This window comes from Coffea arabica, chromosome 2c, assembly GCF_036785885.1.
Source record: "Coffea arabica cultivar ET-39 chromosome 2c, Coffea Arabica ET-39 HiFi, whole genome shotgun sequence".
NCBI lineage: Eukaryota > Viridiplantae > Streptophyta > Magnoliopsida > Gentianales > Rubiaceae > Coffea > Coffea arabica.
Window position 1 is genome coordinate 18407214 of NC_092312.1, and position 23539 is coordinate 18430752.

Here is a 23539-nt window from a genome sequence, read left to right on the forward strand (position 1 = left end):
CTTAGCTTTATTTCCTAAATTTTAAGGTTTTACTTTTTTTCACCGATTTCTTCACTTGTTAACAAAATCCCTGTAATTATTAATTAATAGCAGGAGGTAAATAGCTACAATTCCTTTTTGACAAAAAAAAAAGCCACAATTCCTATTTACCCATTTGCCCTCTTAGTTCTTAGCATATAGGGCATGTGAAGTGAAGCTGCTGCCAATTCACTTACGTTATGATTCACTTCTTATCCTAATTACTACTAGCGTTTTATGGTAAAAACAGTTATACACAGCATTTTGCTCCTCTATAAATGCTCTTCCATCTTTCGGCTCTTTATGAAGACATAAGTAACGTGCCAAAAGCACTTTCTGTGCTCTAACAAATGCCTACAGAGTGAGTGTGAGTGCCAATTGATCATCAATTCATACCCAAAATGAGTAGAGAAACACATATATATGAGTTGACTTTGGCTTGCAATAATAACTGATACTTCACCTTGTAATGCCAACTAAGAGAAGATTTATGTCACACCATCATAGCATTAAGATCTAAGATTTTTTTAAACTCCCAAATCAAGGGTAATTATGCCTAATGATTACATATACTAGCTAGCACAAATTACAATCAATCTATCCAGATTCAAGAGTAAACTTGAGGCCCTTTAAATTGTTGCTTCTCCACTTTATCCATAACTCTTCATAGAACCACCAAACCTAACCTAAAAAACCTCTCTCCCTCTTGTATTCAGAAGAAGATCATGGCAAAGAAACCTAGCATGGGTCGCCAAAAGATCAAAATTGCAAAAATTGAGATCAAGAATCATCTCCAAGTTACATTTTCAAAACGCCGTTCGGGACTCTATAAGAAGGCGCACGAACTCAGCACTCTCTGTGGCGTTGAATTAGCCATTATAGTTTTTTCCCCAGCGGGAAAAGTATTTTCTTTTGGCCATCCTAGTGTCGATTACATAATCGATAAATTCATTGCGCGATGCAGAAATCCTCAGCCAAACTCGAGTGCACTCCACCTCGTTGGGGCTCACAGGAATGCCAGTAGTGTCCGGGAGCTCAACTTGCAGCTCACTCAAATTCTCAGTGAATTAGAAGTTGAGAAGAAAAGAGGCGAGGCATTTGATCTCATGAGAAAAGCCAGCCAAAATCATTATTGGTGGGAATCCCCTGTTAATGAACTTGGATTACACGAACTTGAACAACTAAGAGATTCACTGGAAAACATGAAAAACAGTGTGACGAGTCATGCTAGCAAGGTGGCGGCTGAGGCTAATTACAACAATTCTTCATTTTTTACACTAAACAATTGTGCTGCTGCGGGATTGTATCATCAATATGAGAGCAAACCAACCGGGGTCAGCGTGGGTTCGGTCCATCCTAATATCTTCAACTTTGGATATGATAATGGAGGATTTTGAAGCCTATTCGGTATAAACTTATCTCGTTTTTCCGATTTGACTTTGGTGCATCAAGCTAGTGCCTCGCTAGTCTAAACTGTCAATAATTATGTCATTGCTCTTCTCTGATGATTCCTCCATCAATCTACTATAAATAGTTTAATCTCATAAAGGGTGCGTTTGGTACTATAGAATTGAAATTGAATTAGAATTCGAATTCTATAAAATTGGAATTCCAAGTCATTGCAATTCTTTCGTTTGGAAAATGCATAGAATTGGTATGGAATTTCAAATTCTTTATTTGCGTGAGAGAAGAATTCATTAGATATTCATGAGATAAAAAAAGTAGCTCAAAAAATAATAAAGGTGGTGAGAAAAAATTGTGTTAAAAATCCCCAATAAAGTTTTTCCCAAACAACTACTATTCAAACAAACAATTTGGCTTCTAATTAGGATTAAAAGCAGTGAAACATCTCCAACAATCAACCGAGCTGCATGATACCCCTAGCGATTCTTGCACCTACTTTGGACCTTTGATCTGAACTGAATTAATGAAAAAGATAACTTCATCAATTTCATTAGATAAATGACCTTTGCAGCTTCACCCTCACCTTCAGTGGGATCCTTAATTGACGAGGCTAACTAAACAAAGGGAATTTGTCTTTTGATTTCCAGGGCAGGCTAGTCGTCCATTAGTGGCGGTCCGTGGACTTTTACTTTGGACATCTTACATGTTATGTTAGTTGAATTCCGTAGCACAGCCTTCACATCACTTAGAGCTATCAGCTATAATATTTGACAGTTGAGTTATTTTTCATGTTGTAAACATGTAACCGAGAGAAAACATGAACATTGTACTCTTCCTAACAGAGACCTTAGTTAGTGTACCAACAATGGTTCAAAGACTTGGCTGAGTCGTCACCAGAAATGGGCTTTCCGATCCGATACCAGGATGAGATGGTTCCGAGATAATGAATTGTCGAGAACTTGGCCGAATCACCGAAAACTCAACCAAGACGTCTTCGAAATGGATAGAAACGGTCGAATCGTCCCGAGTCACTCCGAATCATCCCAAATCAATTTGAATTTTTATTATTTTTACTAATTTTTAATTATTTTTGTTTATCATATTTTTTACAATTTTTAAAATATTAAATATTTTAAAAATTTGCGTTTCGCTGAGACCGCGGTCGATGCGTCGAGACAGATGTGGAACAGTTTGGGCCGCGACCGCAACTGCGACGGCGACTTTGAACCATGTTACCAACACGATTGTGATTCCTTTGATGACATGTTTTATAAGAGTGGGTAGAGGATTTATATATATATATATATGAAGTTTCTTGAAACCTACTAATGTATTTCTTTAGTGACATGTGCTAAATTTCCAAAACCCTATTTGATTATGAACAATGTGATTGATGGTAGTTTGATAGCGTACCATGTTTGTAAAAAACAAAACATTTCTAGGGGAAAGTGGAAAGATTGTGCATGACGCAGGAAACCATATGCTCAACCCCTCCTCTCATCGTCAACAAGCTGAATTCATTTCACCATCCATTGTCAACGTGGACTGCAATTGCCATTGATTCCCAACCAAAAGTACTCGTGCTGCTTGCAGCTTAGATATTGGCAACTTTTCTTAGTAGCTATCCACATTCAAATACCTTAATAAAAAAATAAAGGGGACGGTTTAGAGATCAGTTTGAAACCTCGGGCTGATTTTATCTACAGCTAGTATAAATTTGAGGTAAATTAGGCACATTTCCCCCACATCCGAAGTCGAGAATCAAGCTACCCTACCTAGGCAGAAGTAAAGTCCACAGCCATAATCATGGATCTCCTACGCTTCAAATTTGTCTTAATCAGCATATTCAGTCTGGCTAAAATAAACTTAGTCCTTGGACACATTGGCACTGCCACTTCTTACAATCCTCCATATACCCGTGAGCAACATTTGATTTCTCAGAAGTTTCTATATCATTATTTAGCAGCAGCTTTTTTGTTTTTTCAGTTGTTTGAGAATCGTATTAGGAAGGATATGGAATTTGATTATAAAATTTACTCTAAATTTAACTCGTGCAGCCACCAAGTGCGGGGGAAACAGAAATGATCAGTTTCCAGCAGGAAATCTGTTCGTTGCTGTGAGTGAAGGGCTGTGGGATAACGGGGCTGCATGCGGCAGACGCTACAGATTAAGATGCTTGAGCGGCAGCAACAAGCCATGCAGAGATATTGGCACCACCATCGACGTTAGGGTGGTGGATTTCTGCCCAAGACGCCCATGCCCTTCCACCATTGTTTTGTCTAGTGATGCTTTTGCAGCTATCTCCCGCAACCCTGATGCCAAAATCAACATTGAATACATCCAGTACTTACACTTCTTCCTTGTCTCCAGCTTATTATCTTCACTATGTTCTTCGGTTGCTCCATTGCTTAATATTTTACGTCACACCTTTTGCAGGATATGAAGAGGGATTTGACTTCCATATATATATATATATACGTGTAATTTTACGGGCTGAAGATCAAGAGGAAAAGGGCATCCTTGGAAATAGGAACAGAACTAGATAGCAAAATGTTGTTTAAAAATTCATTTCCCTTTGTTATCGGTATATCCTATTAAATGATGGCAAACGAGCACAAAAAATGTACTAAAAGTTTCGACGTGATGTACACATCAAATGATTTCAAGAGATGGTTCCCGAAATTGAGTTGCTTTTGCATTAAGAGTACCAAAGCTTTCCTTTTGATTCTGGAAATACGGATGAAGATGGCGGACACCTTCCAGGTATAAAGGTGTTTGCATCTCAATCAAGCGGGAAACCTGCATGTACCAGCCTTTTAGTTCATGCCCTAATGTACAGTATATAGAGGCCACAATCACAACCACAACTTACCAGATAACAAAGATAGAACAAAAGATATTAACAGATTATTCCTGATAGCAAATCTTAGGCCATGGCGAATACACCAGTCAAGAACTGAGTTAATGAATCCACCAGATTCATCTTATTATGGCAGCATGACAATTTCTTCTGCTAGTCTAATGAAGCAGGTATTATTGGGTGCAGCATGGGACACTATCTGAATGTTGCTAGGGGTACAAGTCTTAGTTGTTTTGACGACAAACTTGTTTTCATCAATGGCAATAGTGGGTTAAGTGTTACAAAACCAACTCAAGGAGTAAAGTGGGAGAAAGTAACTTTAAGACTAACATGCAAAGCATGCTAAACCTGATGGGGTTTTACTGCGATTAACCCTTCAGGGAAATTGCAATAACCTTCTATGAGAAGGTTTAACATGCTAAACTATGGACTTAGAAACAGCATTTCCTATGACTTGACAGAAAAAATGTAGAACATTCATGATAAAAGACGGCAAAAATTGACAATCACGCAAAAAATGACTTACAGCTCGGCGAAATGCAAACATCTCCTCTTGACCAGATAGCATGGAAGTAATTCCAGTTGGTGTACCACCAGAACTAACTGTGCCCTCTGCTAGAACATCTCGTCGCAGTTTGGCACCTTCAGTCTCTGTTTCAAATTGGAAGCTGGAAAAGGAGAGCAGAAATGAACCAATGTAGTCTTTATAACCAAAGACAGAAGTTGAAGCTAAAAGACAGGTGATGTAGATGGCATATTGCTTAAACTTTAAAGTTTTCCAGCAACTCTAGACGGGTCAAAGACTGGCCTTACGAATGTTATCCATTCATATTTGATTCGATTTTCTCACTGAGAATGTACTTGACCAGAAACTTGATCATCAGTCACCAGACATAAAAGAGAAGTAATGTCTATGCCAAAAGTCACTTCCATACTCTTTTAAAACAGTAAATTCACTATATCCATTTTACTGCCAATCCTGATATCATGCTACCAACCTAGTGCATACCCTTAGATTTCTTAATAGCAGGTTTAGATGACATTGCCATTTGGGAAGCAATGTGTAATATAAAACTATGTCTTTTGCATTAAAAAGAGACAATTATTTGTGCCTAAATTTGAATTGATCAATTTATCACATCACTCTGTTAATGAAAATGTTATGATTCATTTTCTGGAGGGAAATATCACGTCTGCATACAAGGACGACATATTTGGTCTTTTAATCCTCGAATCCTTTCATAAGTATTACTAACATAACAATCTATTCTACTAAAATCAATTATTCATTGAAATCGCAGCAAGTAAATCATCTCTCTCTCTCTCTCTCTCTCTCTAATGTATATTAATGCTTTAGGATTGTCCTTGACGAATCATAGTTAATTTACATTATGAGATATTAGGCCAAAAGCACACTAAGTCATAAAAAGAAAAAATAAAGACGTACAGGGCAACATAAAACTGAACTGTCAGAATATAGGAAAAACAAAAATGAAAATAGGGCACACCGTAAGCAGAGGTAAAGCACAGCGCACATTTTTCACTGAAAATTGACACATAAAACTTGCATCATGAGAAACAATGTCAAAATGGTACAATAAAACCCTAGCTAATGAAAGAACTTGGCTCTGCTCAGGAGAAAAGAAGCAGAAAACAGATATAATTAAAAAAAATGAAAAAAAAACCTCCATGGCTCTAGGAAACTTCTCATAATAGAATTTTGATACTTTTAGGGAATACTTTGTTATATAACATTGATCTATAATGAATTGATGACATGTTGCAAGTATGCTAGGTAGTGTAAAATAATTTCTGATGAAACTCATGCGTGTCAATAGATGAAAGAGCTAACTAAGCAAAGCCAAAGGGTGTGGGGGTCATCCATGGACCAATGTGTCAAGAAACTCACAAAAGAAGAATGATCAAATGATTTCCTCACCTCTCCAAGTCAAAAAGTGTACCCTCTTCAGTTCCTTGAAATAGGTCATCTATTGAAGAAGCAGCAGAACAGTATAGGCAGCAATGGTGATTGTAAAGTTCATCAATGAGAGTTATAAATCTCCGAGCCTGGAAGCGAGAAACCCAGTATCGGTAATTGTAGCTGGTAATCATACAGAAGCAATATCAATCTGTTTATTAGACTGTCAGTCTATCAGTTTGTCTTAGCTTTCCAAAGATAAGATAATCATTGGAAGCTTTAGAATGCTCACACATTGGTCAGTCTTATCCAAGAAAAACAGGATAACCTGATAAACTGCACAAGCACCTTGCAAGCATATAGAGCAATCTATTAGGTAGCTTGTAAACTGTTGTCCTTAAAAGGTGCCTTAAATTGTTTCACTAAAATGGCACCATATTTTAGTATGCTGAAAACTATGATCCCTAAATACACTGAGGGCGACTATACTTCAGAAACCCATCCATGAGACTGAATAAGCCACCATGATCCATGGAACATGTTCAAACTCAAGCTAAGCGCATAGCAATCAGGAATCTAGAAGCTGTATCTTATTGTATACTACTAATGGTGGCTGGTAAGTTTCGAAGTAAGTTTATCATAAACCTTGAGACAAGTATGATTTTCCCTTGAGATGACATTTTAAGGGAACCTGTTCGACCTTCAAAAGCTCCCTTCCCCCTTGATGTAATAGGTAAAATAAGAAAAGAAAGACTAAAGTGAAAAATAGGCAATTTCTCCTTACATTAAACTGAAAGAAGGAAAAAGAAGAATGTCAAGTGAACAGCATGGGCGATAAGAAGCATATCTATTCATTTAAAGCCTGATGTAAATCACAAAAACTTGCATGCACAAAAATGCTGTAGGAATTGATACTGATGTACTGAAGGAAATAGCATTCACTTAAGCAGCCTTGGTACCTTATCACGAATTCGCATGCTCATAGTAGGGATGTCTGAGATAAAGATCATGTGGTAATTTTTAGCTACAGAAATATAATCTGCGGCTCCAACCTGCAATAATTGCTAATGGGATCAAACAGGAAAAAGAAGGTAAAGGGGGACGTGCAACAAGGTCAAGCATCAAAAAATTAAATTAAAATGCAGTGCAGATGTCACTGAGTGGTTGGTTCATCTATCAGGGACAGGAATTGATAGCTTTAGTATACACTCACAAACAGTAAGAATCATCTGAGACTTGGAAGATATTTTTTAGGAAGGAATACTCATATTTTTCCACCAAAGTACTTTTCTTTGTAGTAATATCCAATAATATGACAGTATGAACTCTTTGAATATTGATCTAGACATGGACCTAGCTATTTTCATTTGTTTCATCAAGTTTCCTTCCTTTTGTTTGCAAAAGTACATTACAAGATGGAAGGAAGGATTTCAATTTAAAGATGTGCAAAAATATACGAGGCACAAATCTTAGAAAGAGTCAAAGCAAGTTTAACAGTCTTTAGTCGTAAAATCGACCAGATATTGCTTCTGTTTTCGAATGTTTTCAGATAATGAATGATACTAAATATGCATCAGCATACACACAATAGAAATTGTTCCAGCATGAACAGAGCGCCAAAAGAGAGAGAAAAAAGATAGACTAGCTTTGAATTAGTGATACTATAAAAAAACACTAAACCACAATCTAAATATTTCGAGCTTTTCTATTTACAGTACCATCATTTAAACAATCCTAAATCATTATAGGCAGGTTTCAGCTTATAAATTATTTTGAAGAAAGAATGATTTAGATGGTATTAATTTAAATAGCACAACAATATAAAAGATACTTTTACCCAAAATGAAGCAATTTACCGGTCGACCGCATAGGTACTCAAATGTGAAACGTGCCAAACCGTTACAGCTTAGGCGAACCTCCAATGTTCTGATTGCGAAAAAAATGTAATATCAAAAGCTGAGTGAGATATATCAGTAAAATGGACGCAGATAGATTGAAGAGTACCTCCCAAACATCACTCGAATTGCCTTTGAAGTGATTATTCCCCCAGATAGTCTTGTAAGCTTGTCCCACATAATCTCAAATTCCTCTGTTTTGATACTATTCAGTGGCCAAAAATAATGAACCTGAATAGACATAGGAAAATGGAGATGCACTTAACCCCAAAAACAACATCTAAGTACAGGTTGGACTTATTCTATGACTAACAGATAACCAATATATTGGAGCAACGAAGACGATGAGACTGAAGTAGAATATAGAAAATTCAATTAAGTTCAGAAAGAAACAAAAATATATATCTCAACCACACCAACTAAGACTCAAGTTCATCTTTTTGCCAGGAGAATCTTTAGAAATGTTACGAGTGTGAATATTCCTACAGCTGAATGGACCAATTAAAGAATTTAGACAAAAAGAAACTGAATCTTATTGCAATGTAATACCACATTCTTGTTTAGCAAACCATTCATTATTCAGAGCTATCTCCAGGATACACCTTCAAATGTGCTTAAATTTTCAAGCTTGTTCTTTTTATTGCTCTCTTTGTCAATCATTAAGGTTCTGTACAATACTCGTACATCTGCATGTATGGTAATTAAGGATGTGGCCATCACATCTTTCACAACTAAAAGTCATAAAAACAGAAACACATGGAAAAGATAATTGATTTGCCTTCATGCTCACCTGATCAATAGATCTTTTTGCTATAAGACGGCGATAGTCAATTTCACTTCCTATTAGACAGTTATCACATTGTTCATCCAATTTTGCTACAAGCTTTTGGAAGATTTCCTTTTGCATACCATCCTGAAAGGAAGGAGAGAAGTTGCAGGAACATTTTATATGGGGTGCAATATATGTTCAAAGTCCCATGCATAGCATGTCACAGAGTCCTGGATAGAACACCAAAGGAAGCATAAAAACATAAATTTATTTAGTATAAAGACACCTGATTCAGGTCTCTCGGTGCACGATTACTGGTGGCAACAAGAATTGTTCCATTGCTTAACAATCTACTTAGAATTCCAGATAATGCTACGATTGCAAAAACATCAACTGTCTGCAAGAGCAAGTAAGATATTAAATTTAAAGATTCCGTCTCCAAAATTTCAATCCGACTCAGAAATTTGCACGAAATAAAGAATATAACTTAATCATTCAAAGAAAAATTATGCCCCACTCATTTGCAGAAAATAATATAAGGTAAAACAAAACCCGCTTCATAATATAATTCCAATATCCAGTTCAAGTAGCAGTAAACTGATCTACAAAATGAATCACGTTAGATGTAGTAGTACAATAACATAACACTTAGTCATGTTGCAAATTAGATTTCTTTAACAGGGTCTGTTATTCATGTTTGTACTTAGGAATTCTACAAGGGTAGAACTCAAACATTTTATTACAGTAGATGACTAACTTGAATATTCTGTCTTCCCACTTATAGTAACAAACATCAGTTGAACCTAATATTCTTGCTCAGATAACTAACAAAAAAAAGGATTTATAAAGAAGACAGTAACAGATATCTGTAGGTAAGGATGTAGATAATTCTTGAAGAACCACTAAAGTAAATCTATGAAACATTACATCATCAGACCTGTATTTCATCAAAGCACAGAAGGCTAGCTCCTGCATGATTTCCATGGGCTTCAGTGAGAAACTTATCAGCTACAGCAGGAAGGATGTTTTTCATCTGCACCTCTTGCTTATATCTTTCTTCTGCAGCTAACCACTCTTTAATTTTTGTATCAAAGGGAAGATTAGTAATCCAACTAGAAATACTTGACTGCAAACTTTTATTCTTAACTTGATCCTTCCATATCTTATGCATGTGCTCATTTATTAACAGCATAGCCTGTCGAGAAAAGACATTTTTAAAGAGCAATAAAAAAATAATTATGGAAACAAAAATGAAAATCCGCAAAAATTAAGGTTTGAAGCAAGTTAAGCCCAAACCAACTTATATTGTGTGTGTGTGTGTGTGTCTTTATTTGTGTTCTGCATGCTTCCTGTTGGTCAACATTCCTCAAGCCAGATGAGGAGTGAGTACTTTTGATTTGCCAAAGCATTAGTTGGTACAGAGTGGTCTTAATATAAAACCTACTCCTCCATCTGTTAATGTTGATATCTACACATGATGGGTTTGTAGAGAAACATTATAGGTAAAGCAAATGTGGTGTCACTGACTACTGTGGCACGTTAAATATTTCCCTATAGTTCTGTGATTCTATCCTCCTGTACCAACTTCATGATGTGCTAATTCTGAAAGTTTGATTCATTCTTCTTCTGCTTTTGCAGAAGTAGTTATCAACTTTTTAACTGCTGCCTTCTTGCACTACCTACCCAGAAAGTCTTGTTTACGTCCATCAATCAGTTTTAAGCTTCTTACCAAGAAAAACAAGGATAGAGCAACGACTAGACCTACTACAGAACTTTCAATATGGAATCCATGAGAGTTTGTTATACCTTTGATAGGAAGCATCAAGCAAAAAGAAGCTATAATTAGAATAAATGCAATATATGCTCCATTTTAATCTCATTTGCCTTAAACTCTACAAGTCTTTTGTTTGTGGTTTATCATCTTATGGAATGCCTAGGGTTCTCTCACCAAATGCCTTACAGTCAAAAGAAAGACATGCCAGAAGTCAAAGAAGATATAGCAGGGCTTACATATGCCCATCCAACATTGACAAGGAGAAACCAAGAAGAAACAAGATATGATGAACCAAATAAAAGCTAGCAAAGTGGAGACTGGCAAATGAACAGAAAGTAATAAGAACTTGTAACTTAATTTTTTCCAAGTAGAATTGCATAACAGCTGCTTAGGAAAATAATTCACATAATAAAATTCAGAAGATGGCATAGTGAAATTACACCACACTCTGTACCAGTATGCAGTCACCTCATGAAAGTGAAATCTTCTTTGGTGTTTTACAACTCCTTCAGTCGCACCATAAAACATATCCATAAGCATTGTCTTACCTAAATGATGCAAAAATTTCTTCAAATTGGTATGTGAAAAAGTAAAACCACAACCAGAATAATATTAATAGAGAGAGATGCTGTGTATTAACATGCTATTCATGTTAGATTGCATGTCTACTTTATAAAAGATAAGTGAAATCATTGAATCCTTTTAGTGCCTTAATGTAGTAACATACTAGAAATCTTAAGTGCAGAAATGTGCATTGGCAAGGAAGTGCAGATAATCAAGATGCAGGAACGAACCACTTCCAACGTTCCCATAAAGATACAATCCTCTGGGGGCTGGAGGAGCAGTGGGACGACGACCAACCAGTGAATCTAATTTCTTCTCTCGATTAAGATATGAGACCCATTTCCCTACTCCTGGCTCTACAATTTCATGTTTCTTCCTGAATGAAGACAAATATCACTAGCAGGGAAAAAATATATTTCTTTTGACTGATGAAGGGAGCAAAATACAGGAATTGGACCTCATGCTGAACTTTACAGAATTCGCAACTGGTTCAATGACAGGAAATCCTATTCAGATTTTTATGAACCAACGTATAATTCATTGAAATATCCAGTTTCAGTATTGCTACAAAATCAAGGGAAAATTGATAGCCTTACCGGGACATCCATCTTTGGAAAAGATTTCGCTGCTTGCTTATTGATGTCATACCACCCCCCTCTTGTTTGGTCTCAGCTTCCTGCATCAAAAGCCTGCGCCGTTCGTTTTCCCTCTTCTGCTCCCATTTGGTAAGCTTTTCCTATGAATATGAGGAATAACATAAGGCCAGGAACAGCGTTTCAGTATTATTTAACCACTATAAACTGTTGTGGCCTACATGGTACTCCTCCATATCTTTCTCATATTGCTCCATTCTCCCAAGCAGATTTTCCAGTTTAAAAGCAACCTCTTCCTGGTAAGGATCATGCTGCAGCTTCCCTTACTTAACAAGACTCCTATACTGTGCAAGTGGCCCTGCAGGAGATCCATTGAAAAGATAATTTGAGTTCACAGCTAAACAACTTGGAAAATAAATGCAAAGGCACATGTGAGTAGAGGAATTAAATAATACTCTCCCTCCTCATGCGTGGAAGGTATATCATTGTAATAGGCCAAACATGTGGGACAAAAAATTAATAGGATATACAGATAAAGCCCTCAGTAGGTTGACGTAATTTTCCATTACAAAGTACAATATCCATTTATTAATGCATCATAGACCCTAACCCATGTAAAATGTAGTCCCCAGCAAAACAAGATACATTGTGTGATTGAGAGCTTGGACTCCCTAGAGAAGCACTAATCAACTAAAGCAGTCTTCACTCAATAATCAACCAAAGCTAAACGGTCTCCATTCAGAATATTAAACTGTTTGTCAAGCATCAGAAAGAACAATATAAAAGCTTCATAGAAGCATTCTCCGAGATCACAGATTAACAAGTTAAGATTGGAGCATTTCTCTGTCCAGGGAATCAAGCATATAAAAGGAAATCTTCGCAGAATGGTTTAACTAGTAAGACCACATGGTAGATCTCTAGCTAGCCATCCTTTGAGCAGCCATATCCATGAGAGAAAAACCTCACATGACCTGCTTTTTGTCCAGTTTTCAGTTGCTCTTATTTCTCACTCACACAGTATGACATTGGCTTTTATTCGTGAATGGGATATATCTAACAAAGAGAGGGCAATAAAGTGAAAAGGAAGGAAGAATGATAGAGAAGAAAACTTGCAATTTTTCTCAATGAAGCCACGAGGTTAGGCTTTCTGTATAATGGTTTAGTGCTCATGAAATTGCGACTCATTATATAATTTTCAGACTTTTTAAACTATAATCAAATTTTGACATGCGAAATATGAAGAGAACTGAGCAGTGGCTTAAGTTAGTGTGTCAATAAGTTTGGACATTTCTGTAGTGAAAAAGACAAATCAATAATTAGAATTATTTTCATGAAACATTTGCTTACATAAAATTTTTATTTTATTTTTACATAATAATTTTTTTCTTACATCTAGCTAATTTTTACTAAAAATTTAAAGGAAAAAATCAATTTATGCCTTTAATAATTTATTTTTTCGTGCATTTAGCTAATTGTTACTAAAGTTTTAAAGAAAAAAGCAAATTACTTCCTTTTTTTTGGCAAAATACCAGCCAAAGCCCCAAAACCAGCTGAGACATTCAGCAAAAATTACAACCAACAATGACAATATAAATAGAAAATATTGCAACAATGACAATATAAAGTGTCATTGAATTCAAGCCCCGTAGAATTGAAATTTAATTCTAATTATTTGGGAAAGTTAGAAGCCAAACAAAAGAATTAGAATTGAGGCTTCCAATTCCAATTCTATGCCTCAATTCTATAGGAACCAAACCTCCCAAACAAAAGTGTCATTGCTTAAATTGTTTCAAAGCCTGCCCCATTCATTTCACCCCCAAAAAAAATAATAATAACAAAACGGAACGTAGAGAATAACTTCACTGTGGTTCAATTCCTGGACGTAATTAGGTGAGGCAACTTATACAATGCACAAAAAGTAGTTGAGTTGATTTTTTCCATTCAATTTGAGCGGATGAGGGGTGAAAGTGGAATTTAACAAGCTCCATTCCTAGAGTCCGAGCTACATCGCACTTGCCTGGCACGGATTAAGGAAATAATTGGAAAAATTGTTTACTAAGAGTCCTATATACTAAATACATGTAAATCATACTCGATTACCGCCCACGGATTAAGGAAATAATTGGAAAAGTAGTTTCCTTTTTATTGATCTATTTAACGAAGTTGAATTGAGAACATTTTGGAGACACTTTAGTTGTCACCAAGCTGAGGAAATAAATTTTTCTAATTTTAACCTAGGCAAGAAAATACTTAGCCAAAAAAAGAAGAAGAAATAATTAGATTTTTGGAAGTATATATGTTTCTATATGTTGATGCATGAATTCATCCAAACAATATGTATATCGCTTTGCTAAAAGATAATAAACCATTAACTACTTAAACTAACTACACATGCCATTAAATAACAATTTGATCGTTTGTTTTTTTTTGTAATTTTGATGAAATGATTAGATCGATAGTTCTCAACAATGCCATTTTCTTGGTCAGTGTGAGAGAGTAAATTATGTTTTGCCAGGAAAAGAAGAAAATAGCTGTTAATTCTAGACAAATTGTCCATTTCTAAGTTTAATCCATCAATCAATGAGGAGTTAACACTAATTTATATTTTGTCGAAAAAAAAGAGAGAAAAAGATAGAGATGTTACTCTACATAAATCATCCATTTCTAAGTTTAATCCATCAATCAAGGGGAAATTAGGAGGGTGAAACAATGGAAACTGGAGAAAATATATCGACCGAATCACAATAAAATCTTTGACGTTTTTAGGAAACAAAATTACGGGTAAATATTAAGGAATGTGGAACCTTATATAATAATAGGATGGGATGCCAAAGCAATGTAGCTAGCCCTTAATTCATCAAAATCCCACCAAAAGACAAAAAAAAAAAAAAAGGCGAAAATGAACAACATAATGATGAAGAAGAAGACGACCCAAGGTCGAAAAAAAATCGAGATCAAGAAGATAGACAACTTGAGCAACAGGCAAGTAACCTTCTCCAAGCGAAGAGTCGGTCTCTTCAAGAAAGCAAGTGAACTTTGCGTCTTGACCGGGGCAGAAGTTGCCATCATCGTTCATTCTTTGGGCAAGCGCGTCTTTGCTTTTGGTCACCCCAACATTGACGCTGTTATTAACCGCTATACCACGGGATCGGCATCATCATCATCATCATCATCCTCCTCGTCATCCGTTGCTGATCCGAAAACCCCATTGGGTGCTCATGAGATTCAACAACACAACCGACACTATGCTAAAGTGTCCAAAGAATTAGAGGTCGAGAGAAAAAGAAAGGAATTGATTGAAGGTTCGAAGTTAGAGAACGGTGGGAGTTTTTGGTGGGATGACCCAATTGAGCATATGGGTTTGGAGGACCTTCAACAGTATAAAGCTTCATTGGAAGAGTTGAAGAAAAAGCTGTTGATGAGAGCCGATGACTTGATATTGTTGAAAAATTCTTCTTCTTCTTCAACTAATTTGGGCTTAAATAATAGCGGTGATATCAATCCCGGCGTGACTGCAGTTGGTTGTGATGATATGTTCTTCAATCAGACGACGACTGAATACTGCAACAACTCCATCGTTCCTTATGGTTCTGATGACTTCGGAAATTCTCTGCAGGTTTGAAGATCTGTGGTTGGCAAAGTCAGGATAAGTTTAATATATGCATGGCTTTCAGCAGTTTTTTTTTACTGTTTAGTTTATTGATGGTTTTTCACAGTGTTGTTAGCGTTCGTTCCTTATGAATTACTATAAATTAGGCTCTTGCAGTGTTTTATTTTATTGTGTTGACTGATGTCTCTTTTTTTGTTTTTGTCTTTCAGTGATTTTTAAGTAGGGAGTATTCTTTATCTCCCCCTCTATGCGTGCATATATTTATATATATATGTGTGTGCGATCCAATCTTAAATAATTGATATTAGTGTTAAAAAGCACACTCACTGTGTGTGCAATTTAGAAATCATTATTATTTTTTATGAATTTGTAAATTTTATTGTTTCATTAATAAATTTTATAAGAACTTTTCATTAGCAAACTTCAATTTATAATTAATTTTTTCTTCAATTAAAAATAGATAATTTGGTAATTGCAATATTTAGAGTGATTATGTTGGTAAATGTGATCACGTGACTTAGGGTAAAAAATTAATTTTCTAAGAATAAAATTGAAAGTTCGAAAAAAAATTGTAGAAAATATTTACACGGGCTGTCAATGCCCTCTTCTTATATATTGTATAAGATTGAGGGCCTGGACTAAATGACACCAAACAGACAAAGTGAGATGTGTAAAAATAATTAATCCAAGTTTCCTTTCCTTTTTCTTTTAAATCCAATAGTATATTGCATGAAATTAAAAGCTTTAAGCAGTAAACTTACAGGATCAATCAAGCCCAAATCATGGGCTACATACAACCTCGGCCTATCTAATGTTTTATTTACTGATGCAGGCTGACCCACTGCAAACAAGGTGAGATCACCTGATCCCGCAGATAAGTGTTTGAGTAACTTGTCTTTCTTTGTGTGGTCCAAGCATGATACCAGTGGGGAAATCCCTTCAATTGCCCCTAAAAGATATACATCAAGCACTAAGAACAATATAATCTGCAAAATGCGATGAAATGTGCAAACAATCACAAACATCACTCTCACCATCTTCTAACACCTTTAAGAAAGGCAAACCCTTTGCTCCAGATTTAATAGCTTCATTGTAAATATCACCTTTCTTCAAAGCAGTATTTGAGTATGTCTTTCCTCCTGAAGGGACACACAAGGCTTTAACAATTCCCCCACTCTTCAAGGTATCTGCAAATGCCTTGAAGGAGGAATTTGAAAATATCTCAGATACCTGCAAGCCAAGACCATTAGGTAATCACTCCAAAAAACAAAAAATAGATTTAAGATTTCATAATATAGTATCATCTATGGTACCAAAAGAATGACAACCTGTCTCCCCCCCCCCCCCCCCCCCTCTCCCAAAAAAAAAAAAGAAAAAGGGAAAAGAAACTATTTTTCTTGGGACAAACTGAAGAAGGGGCTATAGACTGCATTGGCAGCTCTCAGTTGAGAAAATTGAAAGAGATAAAGAATAAAAACAAGTTTACATAATATAGTTAAGATAGTTTACATAATGATTCTTTTTGAGAAATAAATATCTTGGGAGAATAATTAATCTAGGATTATTTCCTTTTTCTTTGTTATAAGTTTTATTGTTTTTGCTGCTGGTACTCTCCTAATAAAGTACAAAGCAAGTGAATTTGAAACTTTATGGTCCTGTAATTTTAGGTTTAGGTCGTATTATGCGAGAATTAAATCAAACTCAGAGCCTCAGATGCTAACTGAAGTGATAGGAGGACCAAATGATATCTAGAATAAACAAAAATGATTGTTGCTTTGCTTAGCCGTGCTTAGGCTTAGTTTGCTGCTGCCCAATTTCAGTCATTTGTTTTACAAAACATTGCACAAATAAGGTCTTCAGAATTGCTGGAATTTCATATTTAAATTGCTCAAAAGAGTCCGAGAATTCTTACGTTTCCAATAAAAAAATTTCCACCTTCATGAACATGCATTTAATATATTAACATGAGGAAATCAGAATTCTGTTCTTAGCATCTCCAAGCAGTAGTGCAGCAAGTTAACTCTTTGGTGTCGTGCTTAACTGTTTAAGCTGTTGTATAAAACTGGACTGTTCTTTCTTTATTTATATATTCCTATGCTCGAGGAAGTGTACATTCTGTTTGATTACATTTCTTTTGTCATGTATAAGCATCATGTTAAAGTTTTGGCTGTATTTGTGATGGATTATTGCGAATCATTTTGCCATAGGTTCCTTGACATTCTGCATGAGGCTCCTTTATTTGGTCACCGGAAGCCTACTAGCATTTTGGGGAGTATATTCTACTGTATTTTGCTGGCAAGTGGTAGCTATTATCTGCTTCGGAGTCAACTAAGTTAATTACTACATTTTCAGTTTGTACCAAGAACTGCTGATTTTCTTGAATTTTAGGCAGGTTATGCTATTATTGCTGCTGGAGCTACATGGTTTTTTCACCCTCAACCGGAACTGATTTCACCTTTGCTCTGTAGTTCTGATGTCATTCTTTTGGTAATCACAGGTACATGCTTGGTCTTCTTTACCCTTTTTTGATGTATTCTTCGATGTGATGACTTAACTGCCCTGGAAGTTGGCGGTGATTTTAACTTTGCTTTTTGCAGGCTTCATCTTTCAAGTTTCATTTGATTTAGATGTCATATAATTCATCTCAGTTTTTTTGAGTTTTCTTTTCAAATACTTCCTGATCTGTAGTTTATCATTGTTACTGTGTTTTCCAGGTTTATTTCAGCAATACCTTGTCTATCAAGTGCAGAAAATACGGTTACAGGTTCTCTCTCTCTCTCATACACACACTCACACACACGCACAGACACACATACACACACAGAAGCACATACATAAACATGAGTTCATATGCATTTGGGGTATGTATGTGTATAATCCTTTCTATTTATCAATTGATTTCAAGTCCATCTTGGTACTAATTTGTTTTCTTTTGTGTATGTATGTTTCTTTTCTTCCAACTTTGGGAAGATGTAAATAATTCTTTGAACTAAAGGTAGAACTTCAGAAGGAAACCTTAACCATCATTGTCAACTGCATAAATAATTTGGAAGCCAAAGTTTTGATTGAATTTTGGGATTTGTGAAGTCTAAGCTAAGAGAGGAGCTAATAAATTGACTAAAGAATTAGGTATAAGACAACACACAAGGCGAGATGTGAGGAGATTGGTGGAATCATGGGGACATTAGGACATTCTGAGTGCACATGTGTTCGTAATAGTTATGTTCTTGAACTAATTTATGTGTGCTGTTATTTTACTTAGCAAGTTTATGAGTATTTTTCTTGATCTCTTGGTTGCTGTTATTTTATCCCAGCTTAAAATTTGTAGCTTTTGAAGCTTAGATTCAAGGCATGCATGTGTTTTGTAGGGTTACTACGTTTTCAGCCAAAAGTTGAAGCACATTATTCGCCTACCTTTTGCTGTTATAGCATGTGGTACGTTTGTATCTGCATTTTCATGCCCTATGATGTTGTAACCTGAAGAATTTCTAAATATGAAGAAATCATAGTAAATATTTACTCCATTTTGACATCAAATTAGTTTGTCCCATTCTATATAGTCTAGTGTTTATCTCGCATTTGGACGCAGTTCTTTGCTTTTTGTTTGAAGACATTTTCAGAATTCAATCTTCACCTAGCATTTTTTAGTCCTTAAGTAGGTCATCTTTGCCTTTTGACCAGTCTTCCATCCAAATATTACTGGAAATCTTACTAAATTACTACTTTTTCTTTTTCATTTTAAATTATTATTCTTTTTCTTTAAGTTCCTTGTTTACTGCATGATGATCAACCTTCTTTTATTGAATGTTCCTCCATTTATCTCTTGTAATACCTTGCTCGTATTCTTCACAGAAATACTGAAATGTAGTCAGCACCTTTTTGGCTTTCAATGAGATATCTCTATGATATATGCACTGCAGGAACTGCAGCTATGCTGCTTATCCATGTCTGGGAAATTTATATACGCTTTCTGTCCATATCAACAATACTTAGGTATGCTATTAGTTCTTTGAATACATACTCAAGTTCACTAGGTTCATCTGGACTAATGTAAACTCTCTTTTTTCAATCTGTCTGGAAGAAACAAACATGCATATGTTAAGCACTTTTTTTTATGTGAAAAGTTACTTTTGCCAAATGCAAGAAGCATATGTAGCATCTAGGAATCCATGATTGCTGCCAAGGGAAACTGTTCATTTCTGACTATTTAATCACTTAGCATTAAATGTGCAGGATTATTATGCTAGCTGAGATAATTTGTGCTGCGTTCTTCATGAGTGTCTATATTGGTGAGTTTTGACTGGCTAATTGTTATATGTAGTCATTAAAAATTCCACATTTTTTTGGCAATTAAATCGAGATGCTTTTGTTAGGATCTTGTTGATGACTGCACTGACATGCATTCTATCATATAATAGCAACTTCATCTTGCTTAAAACTTTATTACTTTTGCCTATCAAGCACTACACTAACTAGTCCAGTATATAAGGTTCAACTATAGCTGATTTGCTATCAGTTATAATTTTTCTTTCTGCAGGCTTCCAATTTTTAGTCATATGTAAGCATTGTAATGTTTTGGACTATGAATGCTGCAATGGCCAGCACAAGTAGCTCCACAATGGTTCTTGTGCCATCAGTGTTTAATAAACATTTCTGTGCTGCAGGTTATGTACACCAGTACAGTGCATTGGATTCTCAACCTGATGTTTTGAAATCATTATATTCTCCACTTCAACCATCCAGCTCTCTGGAAGAGTTAAGGTAACAATATTACAATGGTCGGACTGCTTCAGCCTCTGAACAATTTTTCAGCTAGTTTACTTTCTTTCCTGTAATGTCTTAAGGCTGATGTGGTAGGTCACCACACAGTGTAGGTGATTGCTTTCACTACCATAAAATTAACCTTCCACTGCCCCCGGTACCTCCCCTATCCAGAAGTTGTACTACATAATAGCGCATTTTGAGAACTTCTGATGACTCTGCTACACTTTTTGCCAGCAGTTCTCTTGAAACCGTTCTGTTACTGCCGGCATTTGAAACTTCCTGATAATTGCTAATCATGAGCTTGAGTTATATTAGACCACTTTGGATACCAATCTATCTAAACTAGATGTTCCAAGTCTATTTGTGTGCTTAAACTTCAACACTCTTTTTCACCACCTCTTGGTCATTCTTCTGCAGATGCATATCCAAAGTTTGCTTTCTATTTGTCATTATTGTATTACCTTGATGAAACTAGAATGTATATTGTTGTAAAGCAGGAGTTTTCATGTTCAACTGGCCTATAAGGCAAAGTATTATGTAACAAATCCATGACATCATGATGTATTTGTGCTCACAATCTTCTCTTCTACATGAATTCTTGCATTTATGAAGATGTTCTCAGCATCTAGATAAATGCTTTCATGATTGTTATCCCAATTTAATTTTGGGAATGATTATTGCTCTTATCTCATTCAATACTCTGGAAGATCACAGATAAATGGAGATAAAGTACTGAAACAGTAGGCCATTATTGTGCTTCCAGACCCAAGCAGAAAATGGGCAAGTAATTTTTGGTGCTCAATTGAAATCAAATGCTGCTTCTGTGCCAATTAGCTTGCCTGGATTTGGATTTTTTTTGGGGCTCGACTGAGATGGCTCAATTGTGGTTTGAAAGTGGCATTTTTGAAATACTTTCCTAGGATGAGAGTTTTGATAATTAAGTTGAAATGTGTACAACTGTGACGTGGTTGGTTTTAATGCACTCTAATAAGGACATCTGGTTTTTTTTTTTTTTTTAGATTTTGTATTCTGAAAATCAGTACTTGGGATAGCACACTGATAAGGATGTCTCTTTTCTTTTCTTTATGTCTTAATCCTAATTACTACTAGCGTTTTATGGTGAAAACAGTTATACACAGCATTTTGCTCCTCTATAAATGCTCTTCCATCTTTCGGCTCTTTATGAAGACATAAGTAACGTGCCAAAAGCACTTTCTGTGCTCTAACAAATGCCTACAGAGTGAGTGTGAGTGCCAATTGATCATCAATTCATACCCAAAATGAGTAGAGAAACACATATATATGAGTTGACTTTGGCTTGCAATAATAACTGATACTTCACCTTGTAATGCCAACTAAGAGAAGATTTATGTCACACCATCATAGCATTAAGATCTAAGATTTTTTTAAACTCCCAAATCAAGGGTAATTATGCCTAATGATTACATATACTAGCTAGCACAAATTACAATCAATCTATCCAGATTCAAGAGTAAACTTGAGGCCCTTTAAATTGTTGCTTCTCCACTTTATCCATAACTCTTCATAGAACCACCAAACCTAACCTAAAAAACCTCTCTCCCTCTTGTATTCAGAAGAAGATCATGGCAAAGAAACCTAGCATGGGTCGCCAAAAGATCAAAATTGCAAAAATTGAGACCAAGAATCATCTCCAAGTTACATTCTCAAAACGCCGTTCGGGACTCTATAAGAAGGCGCACGAACTCAGCACTCTCTGTGGCGTTGAATTAGCCATTATAGTTTTTTCCCCAGCGGGAAAAGTATTTTCTTTTGGCCATCCTAGTGTCGATTACATAATCGATAAATTCATTGCGCGATGCAGAAATCCTCAGCCAAACTCGAGTGCACTCCACCTCGTTGGGGCTCACAGGAATGCCAGTAGTGTCCGGGAGCTCAACTTGCAGCTCACTCAAATTCTCAGTGAATTAGAAATTGAGAAGAAAAGAGGCGAGGCATTTGATCTCATGAGAAAAGCCAGCCAAAATCATTATTGGTGGGAATCCCCTGTTAATGAACTTGGATTACACGAACTTGAACAACTAAGAGATTCACTGGAAAACATGAAAAACAGTGTGACGAGTCATGCTAGCAAGGTGGCGGCTGAGGCTAATTACAACAATTCTTCATTTTTTACACTAAACAATGGTGCTGCTGCGGGATTGTATCATCAATATGAGAGCAAACCAACCGGGGTCAGCGTGGGTTCGGTCCATCCTAATATCTTCAACTTTGGATATGATAATGGAGGATTTTGAAGCCTATTCGGTATAAACTTATCTCGTTTTTCCGATTTGACTTTGGTGGATCAAGCTAGTGCCTCGCTAGTCTAAACTGTCAATAATTAGGTCATTGCTCTTCTCTGATGATTCCTCCATCAATCTACTGTAAATAGTTTAATCTCATAAAGGGTGCGTTTGGTACTATAGAATTGAAATTGAATTAGAATTCGAATTCTATAAAATTGGAATTCCAAGTCATTGCAATTCTTTCGTTTGGAAAATGCATAGAATTGGTATGGAATTTCAAATTCTTTGCGTGAGAGAAGAATTCATTAGGAATTAGAATTATTTTCATGAAATATTTGCTTACATAAAATTTTTATTTTATTTTTATATAATAATTTTTTTCTTACATTTGGCTAATTTTTACTAAAAATTTAAAGGAAAAAATCAATATATGCCTTTAATAATTTATTTTTTCGTGCATTTAGCTAATTGTTACTAAAGCTTTAAAGAAAAAAGCTTACTTCCTTTTTTTTGGCAAAATACCAGCCAAAGCCCCAAAACCAGCTGAGACATTCAGCAAAAATTACAACCAACAATGACAATATAAATAGAAAATATTGCAACAATGACAATATAAAGTGTCATTGAATTCAAGCCCCGTAGAATTGAAATTCAATTCTAATTATTTGGGAAAGTTAGAAGCCAAACAAAAGAATTAGAAATAAGGCTTCCAATTCCAATTCTATGCCTCAATTCTATAGGAACCAAACCACCCAAACAAAAGTGTCATTGCTTAAATTGTTTCAAAGCCTGCCCCATTCATTCACCCCCAAAAATAATAATAATAACAAAACGGAACGTAGAGAATAACTTCACTGTGGTTCAATTCCTGGACGTAATTAGGTGAGGCAACTTATACAATGCACAAAAAGTAGTTGAGTTGATTTTTTCCATTCAATTTGAGCGGATGAGGGGTGAAAGTGGAATTTAACAAGCTCCATTCCTAGAGTCCGAGCTACATCGCACTTGCCTGGCACGGATTAAGGAAATAATTGGAAAAATTGTTTACTAAGAGTCCTATATACTTAATACATGTAAATCATACTCGATTACCGCCCACAGAT

General features: G+C 35.7%; 5 protein-coding genes across 13 annotated transcripts; 4 read left to right on the plus strand and 1 right to left on the minus strand.

Moving 5' to 3' along the window:
- The first annotated feature begins 743 nt into the window (after nucleotides 1-743).
- Nucleotides 744-1415, plus strand: LOC113721957 (agamous-like MADS-box protein AGL62). The gene has a single exon (XM_027245625.2). It carries the CDS (start codon nucleotides 744-746, stop codon nucleotides 1413-1415), a length of 672 nt encoding a protein of 223 aa, XP_027101426.2.
- Nucleotides 1416-2871: 1456 nt separating this feature from the next.
- Nucleotides 2872-4108, plus strand: LOC113706820 (EG45-like domain containing protein). Its single transcript, XM_027228840.2, has 3 exons — nucleotides 2872-3340; nucleotides 3480-3765; nucleotides 3859-4108. The coding sequence occupies exons 1-3, from the start codon at nucleotides 3229-3231 to the stop codon at nucleotides 3863-3865; spliced, it is 405 nt and encodes a 134-aa protein (XP_027084641.2). The 5' UTR covers nucleotides 2872-3228; the 3' UTR covers nucleotides 3866-4108.
- Nucleotides 3940-14919, minus strand: LOC140004357 (uncharacterized). Of its 3 annotated transcripts, none has more exons than XM_072074911.1 (14): nucleotides 14787-14919; nucleotides 12017-12153; nucleotides 11799-11938; nucleotides 11433-11578; nucleotides 11107-11186; nucleotides 9802-10059; nucleotides 9151-9261; nucleotides 8886-9008; nucleotides 8205-8326; nucleotides 8057-8126; nucleotides 7160-7252; nucleotides 6222-6349; nucleotides 4809-4950; nucleotides 3940-4221 (listed from the first exon to the last, which is right to left on the minus strand). In XM_072074911.1, the coding sequence occupies exons 2-14, from the start codon at nucleotides 12050-12052 to the stop codon at nucleotides 4075-4077; spliced, it is 1596 nt and encodes a 531-aa protein (XP_071931012.1). In that variant the 5' UTR covers nucleotides 12053-12153; nucleotides 14787-14919; the 3' UTR covers nucleotides 3940-4074. The 3 variants fall into 3 exon arrangements, 2 of the variants coding, with proteins under 2 accessions (XP_071931012.1, XP_071931013.1); XR_011839091.1 differs by lacking the exon at nucleotides 14787-14919 and adding an exon at nucleotides 5791-5825 and having other exon boundaries at nucleotides 4114-4221; XM_072074912.1 differs by lacking the exons at nucleotides 12017-12153; nucleotides 14787-14919 and adding an exon at nucleotides 11660-11687 and having other exon boundaries at nucleotides 11799-11903.
- Nucleotides 14651-21295, plus strand: LOC140004459 (protein FIP1-like). Of its 7 annotated transcripts, none has more exons than XM_072074913.1 (9): nucleotides 16524-16655; nucleotides 17613-17707; nucleotides 17794-17902; nucleotides 18120-18169; nucleotides 18774-18840; nucleotides 19326-19398; nucleotides 19639-19694; nucleotides 20070-20166; nucleotides 20877-21295. In XM_072074913.1, the coding sequence occupies exons 2-9, from the start codon at nucleotides 17630-17632 to the stop codon at nucleotides 20911-20913; spliced, it is 567 nt and encodes a 188-aa protein (XP_071931014.1). In that variant the 5' UTR covers nucleotides 16524-16655; nucleotides 17613-17629; the 3' UTR covers nucleotides 20914-21295. The 7 variants fall into 7 exon arrangements, 2 of the variants coding, with proteins under 2 accessions (XP_071931014.1, XP_071931015.1); XM_072074914.1 differs by having other exon boundaries at nucleotides 20884-21295; XR_011839096.1 differs by lacking the exons at nucleotides 19639-19694; nucleotides 20070-20166; nucleotides 20877-21295 and having other exon boundaries at nucleotides 14651-16655; nucleotides 17613-17700; nucleotides 17798-17902; nucleotides 19258-19361.
- A 444-nt stretch (nucleotides 21296-21739) lies between these two features.
- Nucleotides 21740-22445, plus strand: LOC140035532 (agamous-like MADS-box protein AGL62). The gene has a single exon (XM_072076797.1). The coding sequence runs from the start codon at nucleotides 21774-21776 to the stop codon at nucleotides 22443-22445; it is 672 nt and encodes a 223-aa protein (XP_071932898.1). The 5' UTR covers nucleotides 21740-21773.
- Nucleotides 22446-23539: the final 1094 nt, after the last annotated feature.